General features: G+C 44.5%; 1 protein-coding gene across 1 annotated transcript in view; it reads left to right on the plus strand.

The window, feature by feature from the left end:
• Positions 1 to 16,465, plus strand: part of PSTPIP1 (proline-serine-threonine phosphatase interacting protein 1) — a 36,087-nt gene that overhangs the window by 1,387 nt on the left and 18,235 nt on the right. The window contains exons 2-3 of the mRNA XM_066635793.1: positions 10,750 to 10,850; positions 12,185 to 12,259. Of these exons, the coding sequence (XP_066491890.1) occupies positions 10,750 to 10,850; positions 12,185 to 12,259 (176 nt within the window). The remainder of the gene's footprint in view (positions 1 to 10,749; positions 10,851 to 12,184; positions 12,260 to 16,465) is intronic.

Here is a 16,465-nt window from a genome sequence, read left to right on the forward strand (position 1 = left end):
ATTTCTTGTGGCTCCTAGAATAAGAATATAACTTTGCTATTATAATGGGGTCAGAATGGTCGTATTCCAATCTTATCCAGGATCATTTTTTTTGTTGCTCTGAATAAAGCATTGCATCAATAGGTTTTTATCTAGAAAAACACCCACTACGCTACACTAATAATATTTTATACCTGTTTGTCACCGCTACATTAATAATATTTTATACCTGTTTGTTACAATCACCTGTTTGTTGGGTGCTGGACTGGGGCAGAAACTCCCTGCTATTGGGATATATGGCTCCTGGCATGATTAGTACCCTTTCTGCCTATTGGGCAATGAGGCTGTTGCAGGGCAACAGTGGGCTTGGTAGATGAGTCCCACTTCAGGCTTGAAGAAACGGCCCTTTACCGGGGTATTACTTCCAGCAGGGTCTGCCCATCCATGAGGCCACCTGGTTTCATCAGGTAGTAGATTGGTGGGGGATGTCTATCTCTGTCTGCCTGCTTGCCTCCATTGCTGCTGCTGCTCCTCCCCGTCCCCGGATTGGAAAAGGAAGAGGGGGATTGAGAGTAAGAGGGGATGTGAAAGGGAGGAAAGTGCAGAGCTAGAAGGGGGGGGGGCCCAGAGGCTGGTGCATCACCATGTAAGGCAGGCAGCATTTAGCCTGCTGCCTCAGGTGTCAGGAGGCCTTGAGCCAGTCCTGAGTCCCAGTTCTTGTTTTGGGCAACAATGCTCAAGCAGGACGCACAGGTAGAGACGCACAGGTAGTGGCTGTGCAGAAATGCCCTGGTAGCTTTCCAGTTGAACTGTTGCACTGTGCTCTGTGTGGGGCTGCCCTTGAAGATAGTTCGGAAGCTTCCACTGATGCAGACTGCAGTGGCCTGCCATGCAAAAGTTACCGTGGAGTCATGTAGTGACACCATTGTTAATTCTGGCCTCAGGCTAGTTTCTAGGCCCAATTCAAGGTACTAGTCCATCACTTTAAGATCCCAAGGCTGCAGTCTAATACATGCTTTCCTTAGTTTAAGCTCTATTGAATTTAACAAGCCTTACTTCTGAGTAGACATGTATAGGATTGCACTGTAAATGACCCAGACCTTGACATCAGTCAGAGATGGCTTCACAGATAGGTCTTGGTGGGGCCTGTGCTGAGAGCCCATACTCACTGTGCCCAGCCAACACCCGAGACTGTGAAGACTTGCTGCTGCCACTGATCCTTCCCACTTCAAGGCAAGTGATCCCAACATCTGATGGGATGTTTACTTCCAGTGCCATTTTATAATTTCTGAGGTGTTCTGTCTGCTGATGCTATACTAGGGACTGAAGTGTCTGGGAAATGTTAAATAGCACCAGGAAGGAGAGAGAGAACAGTCTGCTACTGCTGCCTGCTCCCCGTGGTCTCCCAGAAAGCCTATGGCTGGCTGGCTTACCAGGAAGCACAAGTCCTCCTCCCTACTGTCACCCATAACTGTAGTTCCATCAGTGAAAAAGGGCTATGTCACCTGTCCGCTGCCTGGTTTCCAGGCATCATATGGAAAGGTGGCTGGTGCACACACATGCTTTCTAATGCATCAAAGGTGCAAACCGCTGGTGGGGTCCTTGCATGGCTTTTGCCCCAAGGTCCTCTCGAAAGCTGGATGCTGGTATTGGTGAGGCCTGTCCTGTGTGTGTGCACATACTGAGGTGAGATTTGCAAGGGCACAGAGAAGGGTCTTCTCAGTTGTGGCATCACTCTTATGCCTGGGATGAGTTGCTCTAAGGCTCCACCAGGTGTGATTTGTTTGGTCACCATGTTTGTGCTTAGGAGGGTGTTTTAAGGTTGCTGATGTGCATGATGGTTTTGAAGGGCTTATCTCTTACTGTTTCTGTTTCTCAGGCTTTTCTAGGCCTGCAGTCCTTGTTTTGGTGGGCTGGTCATCTTTTCCTCTGCTCCCTTTCTTATCTGTTCCATGCAAGTAACTGTGGATTCTTACTTACTTAATATGTATGCTTCAATGGGAGTTAGCGCCCAATCCTAGGCATGTCACCTCAGAAGTAAGTCTCATTACAGTCAATGGGGCTTACTCCTAGGAAAGTGTGGATAGGATTGCACCCCCACTCTCATAGGACACAAGTTTCACCTACCTACTGCTTTATTCAGGAGGGGGGGAAAGGAGGGGCTACCACTGCACCCTCCTGCTTCTGGTAGTTATCGCAGAGATCTCTGTTGCAAAGCTGGAATCAAGTGACATGTGGCTTCCTTGCAAAGATAGCCTTGCTGCAACTGCTGAGAGCTGGTGGGAGGGGAAGTTACCCTGGTGGTGTGAGTGCTAGGTGCGTGATAGTTGCAGAGAAGTGTATCCCATTGAATTCAATTACAGTACCTCTGAGTATGTGTGGCCTTCCCCTCCCCCCATGTCACCTGTACCACTGGTGTTCCTGGAGGGGGTGCAAAACGCTAAGTTCCTTCAGGTATCTGGCCGCAGGTGTAAAGCAGCCCCTCCTCCTAGCCTTCAGAGTCAGTCGCAGCTGCAAAAGTTTTTGCTTTTGTTGGTTTGTTCTTACAGAGCAGCAACTTGAACAGTTGATCAGTATTAAAAAGAAGCTGTGTTTAAACACTTTTTTTTGTATGACCGTTTTTGTCATAGCAAAACACACACACACACACACACACACACTTGTGTGTTTGTGTATACAATATCTCTTTGAGAGGAAATTTTCCAAAAATTGTCCCACATGTAGATTTTAAGAACAACAGCTGGGGATTTAAAGGCTTACTAGCTCAATCCTACATATATCTATTCATTGAGTTCAATTGGTTTTATTCCCAGGTAAGCATGCATAGGTTTGCAGCCTTAGATGCTCTGGATTGTATCTTAAATTTAGTCAAGACTAAGTCCAACTGAAATCAGTAGGATTTAAGTTATGGCTAACTTGCTTAGCAGGGAGTGTGTCAGAGGTGGAGGGCCTTATGGAGCGTAGGTCCAAGGGCAAACTCCTATGCACGGACCTATCTGGGACAAATCTGACCTGGTGGGAACTGCTAGATGAGTCCTGGTAATATAGAACTACAAAATACAGTTTAGAGTCAGCACATGTTCCGTTTATGCTCCTGCAACTTATTTGGCAGCAAGTGAGTTTTCTCCAAGGGCTTCTGCAATAATGCAGGAACATCTGGGAGAAAACCCAATTGGCTGGTGTGGAGAATAAGGAGAAAGAGGTATCCAACTTGGGAGAAAGCTGGCAGCAGTTCCTCATCTTCCATCTAAGGGTGGGAGTGAAAGGGAGGAGCTATGCTAATTGCCTTCTATACTGGAAGGAATGGGGACATTGCATGGATTTCCAGATTCTGGCCTTGCTGCCTGGCACTAGCCCAGTTCGTTAGCCATAAAACCCTATTTTATCAGAACAAGATTTTTTCCCCCCCTTTGGATCATACATTACCAAGAGAGAAGGAACATGGCATGCATCTCCTTAAGAGCTCTTTAAAGGAGTCACTAAAGATCTCTAATATTTTGAGAAGCTTAACATTTTCATTTAGCTCACTTGACACAGAAAATCATTACATGCTCTTTTTTACTGAGCATTCCGGAAATGCAAGCCAAAAAAAGATTTAAAAAACCCAACAACCAAAAAATGCAGTTACGCAAACAGAGACTTGGCTTCCCCACCCTGTTTGCTGCTTAGATTAACAAATACAAAGCATTGCTACTGGGTTGGATGAAGTGAATTCAGGTACTACACTACTTTGGAAATTAGGTTGACAGAATTGATCCGCTTTGACTAGCAAAAAGGCAGCTCCAGACGGGTTTATATTTCGGGTATATATATTGTGATGGATTGGACCAGGGGTGCCCAAACCCCAGCCCTGGGGCCACTTGCGGCCCTTGAGGACTCCCAATCCGGCCCACAGGGAGGCCCCCAGTCTCCAATGAGCCTCTGGCCCGCCAGAGACTTGCTGGAGCCTGCACTGGCCCAATGCAACTGGTCTCAGTGTGACGGCCAACTGTTCAACCTCTCATGTGAGCTGTGGGACAAGGACTCCCTCCACTGCTTGTTGTTTCACATCTGTGTTGCAGCAGGGACAGCAAAGGAAAGGCTGGCCATGCTTTGTGCAAGGCCTTTTATAGGCCTTGAGTTATTGCAAGGCCTTCATTCATTCATATAATTTCCAACTCTAATATATTCATTTACGTAAATTTATTCAAATTTTAAATGTAAATTAATTCTTTTTTTCCTAGCCCCCCGACACAGCATCAGAGAGATGATGTGACCATCCTGCCAAAGAGTTTGGACATCCCTGGATTGGACCATAGGTCCACCTAGCTCACTGTCCTAAAGTAAACAATAGATAGCCTGTACCACCTTGAAGATAAATGCATTTATTCTAGGTTAAACTTTCATGTTTCCCATAGTGGGAAGCTCCCAAGCAGGGAAGAAAAGCCATATGTCCCAGCAACTGGCTTTCAGCAGCACATTGCTTCTGAAACCTGGAAATAGTTCAGGTCATAGGTGGACCACTTAGAACAGGGGTGTCAAAGTCTGTGAGAAGCTCTTTATCTGGTCCTCGGGTTCTCCCAGCAGCACCATTAGCTGCTCTCAGCTACTGAGCTGTGCTGAGGTGTCACTGCTGAAAGGGCAGCCTGCATGATAATTGGGCTCTCCTTTATCTTAAAAAATATATGATCAAGATTTCAGTATTTTCTCTTCTGTCATTTGCAGCTAATGAATTCCTAAGTGAAAGAAAAGTGCTAATTTCTGGTTATGACCTGCTGAATGACATCACTTTCTGCTTAATGACATCACTTCCAGCTCTCAGCAAGCATCATGAATATACTATTCGGCCCATTGTATGAAATGAGTATGACACCCCTGACTTAGAACACTGGAAGCTATCTTCTGCGATTGGCCCAACTCACTCAGTATTGCTCTCACTGATTAGCAACTGGTTAAAATTTCAAAAAGAAATGCTTTACTGACAGCCTCATCCTATCCTCTCCCCCCCCTTTTACTGGTGCAGCCACGCCAAAAGTTATTGAATGTTGGTTGATTTGATACATGGTCAATTTTTATCTCAAATACCAACAGACATCTAAAAGAGGTATTTTATTCCCTTCCCCTGACACACAAGTTTTTCTTGATCTGCAGCAATAGAATGCATTCAACTGAACACAAGAATAAGGACTTAGGTGTCTGGGCCAGCCCATTCATGCAGCTGCCTGAGACAGTCGCCCCAGATTGGCAGGAGGTGCATTCCTTCATCCGTCCACTCATCTCCGCTATTCCTCATCCTCCTGCTCCCTGGATTTGAAAAGGAAGAAGGAAATGGAGAGGAAAGGAAGTGTGGTGGAGAGGAGAATGATGGGCTGGAGCATATCCAAAGTGCCATTAAATTGTGCTGCCATGGTTTGAGAAGTTGCAGCTGCCCAAACGCATTTGTCTGAAACAGGTCCAAGAGGCATAAAGTGGAAAGACTGTCAGTGTGTTCTTTAGCAGGTCTTTCTAGTAGCCTGCACATTAAAGGATAATTAAAATATACCTGGATTGAAATACCGCAGCCCACTCTTGCGCTCAAATTAGCATTGGGGAAATGACATGTTATGTTCTCTGCAAACACCGCAGTGTCCCTTGGTTTTACAGTAACTGAGGCATCTATTTATGTGATAGATTTTTTTTTGTTTTTTGAAATGAGCGACCTGTATTTATAATTTAAAAAAAATGTCAGGGTTGTTCACATAATAAATTAGCATCATGAAAATAATAATAATAAATAACTATGTTTAAATAACTAAATAATAAATAAATAATAATAAATATGGTCTCCCCAAAATGAAGGTGCTCTCTATAAAACATCAAAAACAGTAGCAAAATTGTACAAAAAGAATGGCATCTGATTTACTGAATCAGATTTCAGTAAAACCAGTTTCAGATTTATTGAACATTTAAAGCAGGAGCATTATTAGCAACTTCCTTTTGCCATGCCCCATCCTTTCTGTCCACTAACCACACTACTTAGCTCCACCCCTTCCTCTAGAATTTGGGGTGATTCCAAATTTTAGAATTATGAGTGAGAAAAAGAATGTCTCTCTACCTACTTCCTCCATATCATACATCATTTCATAAACCATTCTGCATCCTAGTCATTTTTTTTCTCAATTACAAATCCCTACACCAGTGGTTCCCAAACTGTGGGTCAGGACCCACTGGTGGGTCGTGACCTGATTTTTATTGGGTCGCCAAAGGGTGATAGAGAGAGCAGATAATTAATTGCCTGAAGCCCTGAAGCTATTGAAAAATCAGATACTGTAGCTGCTAATTACCCTGCAAAGAGCTCAGCTCCTGCAGTTTGCAAGCGTGGGTAAAAATAGAGAGATAAAGTTTGCGGTCTTGTTTCTGGTTATCATTACTTATAAATAGATATTATTTCTTTCCAGATCTCTTTTTTTAAAGTTTGGTAAACCTAGGTGGGTCCCAATAGACTGTTGTTTTAAGAAGTGGGTCCTGGTGCTAAAAAGTTTGGGAACCACTGCCATAACTGTTTCAGGTTTCCCATGTTGCAAAGGTAATCTACACCTTGAGCATTCTGACGGATCCTTTTGTGCACCTTTTCCTGTTTTTCTGCTTTTTTTTCTTCAAATGCATGCTGGGTTATCATTATTTACTACATTTGTATGCCACCAAAGATCTCTGAGCATCATTCAGGGAATTATGTAATTGATAAGTGGGGAGGGGAGGAGGTAGAGTGACAGAGTTAGTGCTAAGGGGGGTGGCATTTGGTGCACTGTAGCAGGAGACATAGCCAAGGTGAATCATCCCTTGTGGGCCCCCCCCATGCTATCTTTTTAAACCCTTCCCCACCTGGTGTAATGTAGCTTAGCAGGAAAGAAGGGGAGAGGCAACTGCTGGAATACGGAAAGAATGGGCATGTGAAAGAATATGAAGTTTAAAAAGAATTCTATACCATACTGAGTCAGACCACTTGTCTACCTAGTTTAGGATTGTGTACACCAGGGCTGTCAAACATAAGGTCTGCAGGCCAGATGGAACTTCCAGAAGCCATTTATCCACCCACCCCCCGTTACAATTGGGTTCTCCCAGTGTGATAAATGGTCTCCCTCATATCTTGAAATTACAAACAAGATTTGCACATTTTCTCTTCTGTTATTTGCATCCAAAGTGTTTTTTTCTGGCCATCAGCTGCTGAATGATGTCACTTCCTGCTTAATGTCGTCACTCCAGGCCCTCAGCTGGCATCATGATGCTATTCGGCCCATTATATGGAAAACGTTTGACACCTATATGGTCTACACTGACTGGCAATATCTCTTTAGGATTTTAGATGGGCGTCTTTCCTTGCTCTGTTTGGAAATGCCAGAGACTGAAACTGGGACCTTCTGTGTGCAAAGCAGGTGCTCTACCGCTGAGTTATGACGCTTTTCCCAAGTGCAATAGGCACAACAGAGATACAAAATGAGCCTCTGTGGGGTACTGATTAGAGTTCTGCGCTGGAAGACCCAGGTTCAAATTCCTGTGCTTATGAGGCTATGAAATGCATAGGGTGACCTTGAACTGTTACTATCCTACAGAGTTGGTATGAGGTTAACGGGGGGGGGGGGGGAAGGCATAAGTTCCTCAGAGGAAACATGGGATAAAAATGAAGAAATAATATGTGTGGTTGCCTGGGCTTCCTGGAATGATTCAACTGGTCAACAAGAGGATGTAATATAGTCATAATTGTTCTTTGTTATAATTTTGTTTCTCAGCACACGGATTTTGTAATATACCAGGACTCCAGTGCTGCAGCAGAACCGCATGCACAAGAGGCTGTGTAGCATAGCTAATTCACTTCCTCTGGAGGTCTGCAGCAGCCCACAGAATGGGCATGATGACTTTCACATTACAGGTTCTTTAAAAAGAAGATATTTTGTTACTTGGGAAGGTTTAATGTCATGAATCTGCTTCCCCTCCCTTGCAAGATGAGGGGAGGGGGGTGATTTAAAACAGCTGGCATTGTTCTTTATTGGCTGAACAAGAGGGATACCACCACAAAATGTTGCAGTGTGCACACCTTCCTGGGATTAAGTTTCATTGTACTCCATGTCAGCAGCGTACCAAGGTCATTTGGCATTGAGGCCCATCCATTTTTGGCACCACCCCCCATGACAAAATTATTTTCTGTAATAGTGATGACATGAAATGAAAAAAAATAATAATGGTCAGAGAAGAAGCATAGACAGTGAATATTTTCTTCTATTGAACTCTCTCTCTTTCTCTCTCTCTCTCTCTTTCTTTCCCCCCTCTCATAATTTCAGTAACACATGCCTCTATTGAAAAGGGTAGTGAGAAGTGATCACTCATACAAGTTTTTTTCTCGTAGATTCAATCATAGAAAAGTGTCATGGATACCCAGCTTAAGGTCCCAATTCTGTCCAACTTTTCAAACCGATGCAGCCATGCCAATGGGGCATGCGCTGCATCCTGTGGTGGTGGGGAGCAGTCATGGAGGCCTTCTCAAGGAAAGGGAACACTTGTTTCCTAACCTTGGGACTGCATTGCAGCTGCATCGGTGTTGGAAAGTTGGACAGGATTGGGTCCTTAGTGGATTACCATAGATCAGTACATACATGATACTGCCTCTGAGCCATCATTATATGACTTCATCAAATGTTTTGTCATGGGACTAGGGCTCACAAACCTCTGCCTTTGCTGCTGCTCTTCAGATTGAAAAGGAAGAGAGGGGTGGAGGGGAAGAGGAAGTGTAGAGGAGATGAGAGTGCTGGGCCCACCACTCAGCCCACCACTCTCCTCCATCCTTCCCCTTCTCCTTTTCCAACCTGGGGGGTGGGAACAGGAGGAGTGGTACAGACAAGTGGGTGAACAGATGGAGACAAAGTCCTCTTCCTACTTTGTTTCCTGAAGTGTTGACCTCAGTCACCCTTGTGGATGGATTGCTCCTGTCCCCACCCTGATTTTCCTGATGAAAATAATCTTTCCAGCTGCATGTGTGGCAGAAGGTCTTAGTTTCCATCCCTGGCATCTCCAGTGAGAAAGATCTTGGCTCTCACACCCAGGAAAGACCCCTGCCTGAGACTTTGCACTGTTGCTTAGACTTTGCACTAAGATCAAAGGGTCAAAGGTCTGACTCAGCATGAAGATACTTTGTATGTTCCTATATTCTTGAATGCAGTGATATTTCCCTGGAAAAATCTGTCTGGTGTTGAGCTGTGACTTGAATGGGATGAATCAGTCTGTCTAGGGTTGCTTCAAAGGGGTGAGGTGGTACAGCTAGAGGTAAGAAGATATTTGAGCACAGCAGCAGCCCCAGACAACCCATCAGGATGGGGTTTCTGAAGACCTTCTGACCTCCCTGTCGTCTCACATCAGTCCAAGAATGGCAAGTGCAATTGTAGGTTTGCTGGTTGTTCTTTATTTTCAATGATTAAGACAACCAACGTTCTGTTTTGCAGATTGGAACATATTTCTACCACAATGGAATAGCTTTGATTTAATAGTGACAGGAAAGATGTCTATGCAATATTCTACTATTGTCCTGTCCTTAGACTGGAGAACTCTGGGCCAGTTCTGTGACTCTCTAGAATATTCCAGAAGTAAATGAGGTGGCAAGATCTTCCCTGTGGTGGCACCCCATTTATGGACCTGTTTCCCCAGAGAGACCTGTTATTATATCTTCTAAATCCTCTGTCTTTTTTGGGACAGCCTTCAGGAGTGGAAAGAAGAATAGCTGTGTGTGCTTCAGGCTGCTATTCTTAACATTACTGGTAGTACTGTTGATTGTTTTGTTTTTTTTAAAAAACCCTTGTACTTGCGGTCTATTTTTGCTGCCTTGTGATAGATTTTTGTGATAGATTTTTAGGGGTTTTCCACTTTCTTTGTGATTATATCTTGTGTTTATTGTGCTTTGCTCTGATTGTCAGTCGCCTTGGAAGCTACCATGTCTGCAACTAATGGAGCAGTTTTCAAGGAAAGTCCCACCTACAGAGCATTGCAGTAATCAGGACTGGGTGTTATCAAGTAAGGGATGACTTGGCCAGCTCAATGTTACAGAGCATGGAGGGATTCCAACGCTGGGTCAATCCACATAAAATTACTCCTCAGGAGCATATTAATCTCTGGTTATTGTGTGATGTAAAAAAATATATATTAACCACCATAAATGCTTTTAAAATACACTCACATTCTTTTTTTGCAATTTAAAATTGAATACATCAAGAGCAGGTTTTTAAATCTTGCCTTGCTATGCTTTGCCTTAGCCCACTCCAGTCTGGCCCACTTCCGTCCTAAGACCTGGAACTCAAGTGTTTATATACCCTGCTGGGAATATCTAGACAGGGCCAACCTGTTCACAAGTCTCACTGAGTGGAGAATTGGCAGGGGCATTTACTGGCCCCCCTTTCTAATACTACTGCTCTTCCCACTCCCTGGTTTCAAAAAGGAATGGAGCAAATTCAGGGAGGAAGAGGAGTGGTGGAGGTGGCAGTTGCTCCACCACTAGGTAAGGGGGCAGAATTTGGCCATTGTCTCTGATAGTGCCCATCACTCTGGTCCACCACTCTCCTGTCCTCTACATTTCCTCTTTGACTTTATGTAGTCTTTGGACTGGGATGGACTATGGCATGTTTTTCAAATAGAAATCGGTAGAAACGCATTTTGTTTAAAAACAGAAGAGGTGCTCAAGTTCTATATTTTGCCCCAGGTAGCAAACTGTGTGGAATATTTTCTCATGTATAATCACAAAATACAAACAAATCCAAAATGTCTATTTCCTAGTGCAAAGAATTCACTATTCATGCTGGATATGATGCCCTTCTACAACGATTATTGGATGGGAGGAAGATGACCAAGGATGTGGAGGACTTAATCAAGCAGAGGTAACACACAGGGAATAGTATCTAATTATCAGGTCTTGCACTGACCTTCTTACTGTCTTGAACATATTGAGTAGTTGTATACTCTTTGGTGTGTGAATGAATACAATTGGTGTTGAAATGAGTGTTTGAAAAAATTCAAGCACATACAGTTCAGGCCAATATGATCCACCTGTAGAGCTGTCCATCTGTCCACCCACCTCCCTGCTTCTACCACTCTCCTCCTGCCTCTCCTCCTGCTTCCTGGATTCACCAAGGAATAGGAAAATTCCTATTCCTTGGGATGGGATGAGGAAACATGGAGAGGCAAGTGGTGGGTTACAGTGTCCCTGGCACTCTGGCCAACCAATCTCTACTCCTCTCCTCCACACTTCTTCCGCTCCATTTTTGAATCCAGAAATTGGGGGGAGGAAAGGGCAGAGGAGGAGTGGCAGCAGTGGGTGCACTCTTGGATAAACAAGGGCAGGTAGAATTTGGTATGCTTCCTCAAGGTCTCAGAGGGCTTTGGCCAGTCCTGTTTCTAGAAAACTGGACTCAGGTTGTAATTCATTCTGAGCTAATTTTCTAGAGGGGAAAAAAGAAGACACCATAGAGTGCAGTGAATCACCATAGAGTCAAAAAGGACACTTCTCTGCAGAGCTATTTTAAAAGATGTGAGTAAAAATTTCTTTTAATCAATGGAAAGGATGCCTTCCTTTCCAGTGCTAATGCAGTTTAGTGTAGTGTAGTTAAACTGTTCAATGGATGGCAGAGATGAAGAGAGATGGAGATTTAAATAGCTCTTGACCTGTGGCAGTTTTTGAGGAGAAAGTTGTTTTGGTCATTGTGTGTGTGGGGGGAAGTAGGTAGTGTCTCTAGATCATCCGAGCCACAGCTTGTTGGAAGAACACATATTCAGCAGGCAGAAGATCCTATGTGCAATTTATGGTCTCAGGTAGCAAGGCTTGGAAAGTTCTTAGAGAGCTAAGGCCATTCAAGCTAGATAGCACCAAGCTACAGGGCTGTCTCAAGATCTCCTAGCTCTTGAGACATGCACCAAATGTCAACCCCCTTACCTAGTGGTTTATCAGCTGCTATACCTGCTCCACCTTCTCTCCCTAGATTTGAAAAGCGAGGAACTGAAAGGAAGGGAACATGCAGAGGAGAGGAGAGCAGTATTGAGCTAGACTGTCTTGGCCTAGGAGATTCTGAGCCTGATATGCAATGGGCCAAATATGCAAAATCTTCCCATTTTTCCCCAGAAAATATCATCAGTTTAAGCCGTTAGGGAGGGAAGGACCAATTAAAGCCATGGACAACTTGAGTTTAAAACAATTAAGGATATTCTTTCCCCACAGGGCACAAGCAGAAGAACGGTATGGGAAAGAGCTGGTTCAGATTGCTCGAAAAGCAGGAGGCCAAACAGAAATCAAGTGAGCCCTTTTGGACTAACATATGGCAAAATTATTTGTGATTTGAATTGTAGTGGTTGCCTTGTTGTTGGAACTTGCATCTAGCAATTGATATAATGTTTATTTCCTGAATTCCCTTTCTCACCCACATCCATTGATTTGTGTGTTTTACTGTGGGTACATACCACCTTTCTATCAGTGCACAGTTTACAGTAATGGTTTGCAACATCATAAACATGGAACAAGAGAGAAAGGGACTGGTGGGAAAATAAGGAACATTCATATATGAGTGGCATTGCAGGAAGTGGTTCTGGGAGAGGAGAAGTCAAGTAGCCCCAGCAAGACTGATGAGGAGAACCTTGTTGTCTCACAGGCCACAAATCAGAATGAGTTAAGGCTCTCTGAGGCAGCGAATTCCACCAGCATTCCCCATGATGAAAGTGTTGTGTGAAGGCATGATGTAGATGCTCTATTAGGGGGTTGTAGCCCCTCACAGTCCCTCTCCTGTGCATATCCCTGAGCTTTTGGGGACATGCGTCTCCACTCACTTCACATTTTGTGTGTGTTAATTTCAGCATACTGCTGGAATAAGGCTGGGGCCAGCTCATCCATGTGGTTGACTGATTTTAGGAAGGCCAAACTTGCTTCCATCCACCTCCACTGCTCCTCCCCATCATCTCAAGATTTGAAAAAAAAGAAGAGAACAGAGCATAAGAACATATGTGGAGGCAAGGAGCATGGTGTGCTACAGCATTTTGGGGAAGAGAGGGAGGAGTGAAAGTGAATAGAAGCAGGCATTCCCCCACCAATCCACCACCACAAGTGATTGCTTGAGATTTTCATGGATGGACCAGTCCTGAGGCCACTGCAAGACCTGTGCAGCTGAAGTGTTGCTGCTGCTGACAGAGAGAGTAAGGGAATGAATGGTCATTAAAGCACAAACCATAATAATGATCAATGGAGGAACTGGGAAAAGAGATGGAGACTTGAGAGGTCACCAGTGTTAGGGTGGAAAGACTCAAGGTCACTTGACAGAAAGTGTCCTGCAGACCTAAGAGGTCACCTACCTCTGTCCATTCTCAAACTCATTTCTTAATTGCATCTGTTTGGACTGGTCTATTTATAACACTCTCACCCCAACCGGCAATTCAGTAATTTCCTGAGCGCCACTCACAACATCTAAGTACCAATTTGTCACTGGAGGGATTGGCCTTTGTAGACCTGTGACAGATCCCCAATGAAAGGTGAGGTGCGCAGAGAAATCATGCATTTCAATCTGGCTGCACAGATGAACCCAAAGGTAAGGTTGTGCTTGAACTCTGGCAGCACCTGCCAGATGGATGCAGAATTAAGGAACCCTTTGGCATGGCTTTCTTCATTTGTCTCTCAGACTGTGGTAAGAAGCTAATGAAATAAATTATTTTTATAGCATTAAAAAAAGACTGAAGGTCTATGTAGGGGGAAAAATCCTTTAGTTTTGAAAAGAAGAGAGCGAGTATTAGACCTTACTGGATGAAAATGTCATTTAAAACATTGCAAGTTTCTAGAACAAAGAAAGCAAAATCTGGCACTGTAGCCCATCCCTTCTCCTCTACATTTCCTCTTCCTCTTTATACCTCTCTTCCTTTTCAAATCCAGGGAGCAGGGGAAAGACAAGGAGGAATAGAGGTGGAGCAGTGGCGTAGCTAGAGGGGGTGCAAGGGTAGCAATTGCACCAGGCTGCCTGACAGCAACTGTCTGGTCACCTGCCTGCGCAATTCCCCCCCCCCCCAAGCAATGGCTACATCGGTGCTGGAAAATTAGATAGGATCCAAAAACAAAAATCAGAAAATTTTCATCTATAGTGGTCTTGAAATGGAAGGTTTGAAATCTATTGGTGATGGCCAAAATGACAAATTGCAAATGATTATATGAAGTTAAAATACAGGGTGCAGAGACATTTGGGTAGAAATGAGGTCTTATGTGGTTTACTGTGGTTGAACTGTGTCTAGGACAATAGCCGCACAGGTATCATTGTACAGGTTGTGATATTTTTGAGTCATAGCTCTTCTCTTTCTCTGGTACTAGAGATTCCTGTTCATTTACCTGACCTTTCTCTTTTGAAAGGTGTGATAATCTAACTTTGTCGTGATGTATTATTCTGTGTTGTGAAGCTTTTTCCATTTGTAATAACAATAATGAGAGAGAGAGAGAGAGAGAGAGAGAGAGAGAGAGAGAGAGAGAGAGAGAGAGAGAGAGTTTGCTGAAGCTTCTCTAGGCAACAGGGAACAAACAGTCCCAACCACATATAGTAAGAAATCTAAAATATCCAAACTGTGATCCTTGTCAACTTCCTATTTGTTTTGCTGTCAGTTACACTTCACTAAATTATGAAGATTTGAATCCAGTTGCTTCTGAAATAAGAAGCAGCATAGCGTATGCACAAGAGGCAGGGTGAACAGTGTTGTGCAGTGGTTAGTGTTTGACTAGGACTAGGAAATCCCAGGTTCAGATTTGTACTTGATGATCAGGTGATCTTGGGCTGTGGCTCTTTCTTAGCCTGAATGTATCTTGCAGGGCTTTGGGGGTGGATAAAAGAAGGAGGGAGAACCATGCATGTGGTCCTGAGCTCCTTATGAAAAAGGTGGAATAAAAATTAATAAATAATGTTCAATAACATTGTTCCCTCCAGGTTGACCGGGGACATCTACTGTCTTGACCTGATTTTGTGCAGACACCCACAAAGATATTTGCAAGCCGGTAGGGTCAAACTGAAATGGCAGGACCCAGCTGTGTTGGCTGCTTTAACCCTTTAATCTCCTGCTGCTGAGCAAGGCTGCAACCCGATCCTCTGAAGTAAGCCCCTTGACTATTACAGGGCTTACTTCTGAGTAGACACGCCTAGGATTGGGTATGGAGTCCCTTGTCTGCCCTGCCTACTGATTGGGCAACCAGAAAAGCCTGGAGGAGGTCTGGGCAGAGTGAGAAGGAGAAAGCCAGGGGCAGGCAAGCAGGTAGGAAGTCAGCGAGTCTGCTGAGGCCACCAGCCTAAGAATGGGTTGGCTGAGGGTCCAGGAAAGTCCCTTCTCCTTGCCACAGTTGCCTGCAGCTCCCCAAAGCAACCCTCCCTGCCTTGCCTTTGCCTTTCAGAGGAGGGGCGTTGGGTCACAATCCTGTCCACACTTTCCTGGGAGTAAGCCCCATTGACTCTAATGGGACTTACTTCTGAGTAGACAAGCTTGAGCTGGGCTGGGCTCTCAGGATCCTCTCCTAGCCCCCACTTTCCTGGGAGTAAGCCCCATTGACTCTAATGGGACTTACTTCTGAGTAGACAAGCTTGAGCTGGGCTGGGCTCTCAGGATCCTCTCCTAGCCCCACTTTCCTGGGAGTAAGCCCCATTGACTGTAATGGGACTTACTTCTGAGTAGACATGCCTAGGATTGGGCTTTGGGTCACACTTTTTTCTGAAATACAGGAGCATGCAATTGGGGGGGAATGTGAGGCAAGTAATTCTGGACCTTTGGAAGGTGCAGAGGAGTGAGGGGAGGGATAGTAGGAGAGGTGCTAACTGCAATTATGAGATGAGGGGGGAATGTCCCTGTGGGAGGTGGTGGGAGGGGGAGAGGAGGAGAGAGAAGTGCCAATTGCCTGCTCCTGTATTTGAGAAAAAAGAGTGCAACCAAAAGCCCAATCCTAGGCATGTCTACTCAGAAGTAAGTCCCACAGGCACATTCCCCCCATGTGCCCCCCTAGTCTTTGGCTGCAATCCTAACCACACTTTCCTGAGAGTAAGCCCCATTGAACAAAATAGGACTTACTTCTGAGTAGACCTGGTTAGGATTGTACCCTTTGTCACGTAATGATTTAATTGTATTAATTATATTAATTAAAAATTAATTGTAATGTAGTAATTTAATGTAAGTAAAAAGCTGGGAGTGTGCCTTGACAATTTTAGTGCCTTGACAGTGTGCCTTGAGCTGAAAAAGGTTGCAAATGGCTGGCTTACCCCAACAGTTGCCCTGCTTGGATGATTTAGTTCAGTGGTCTTCGACCTCTTTCATACCACAACCCATGTAAGTAAGTAAAGTAATGAAACTGGGGACTCGCTGCTGATCCTGCACTTCTCCTGGGACCCAATCCTCTCACCTCCTGCCCTGTCCATCCCATTTCCTCCTCTGTGTCTTCACAACAACCCTTTGAGGTAGCAGCTTGAGCAGGACTGGCCTTAGAAGCTGCGGGGCAAGACAA

The sequence above is a fragment of the Tiliqua scincoides genome, chromosome 8 (assembly GCF_035046505.1).
Source record: "Tiliqua scincoides isolate rTilSci1 chromosome 8, rTilSci1.hap2, whole genome shotgun sequence".
NCBI classification, from domain to species: Eukaryota; Metazoa; Chordata; class Lepidosauria; order Squamata; family Scincidae; genus Tiliqua; species Tiliqua scincoides.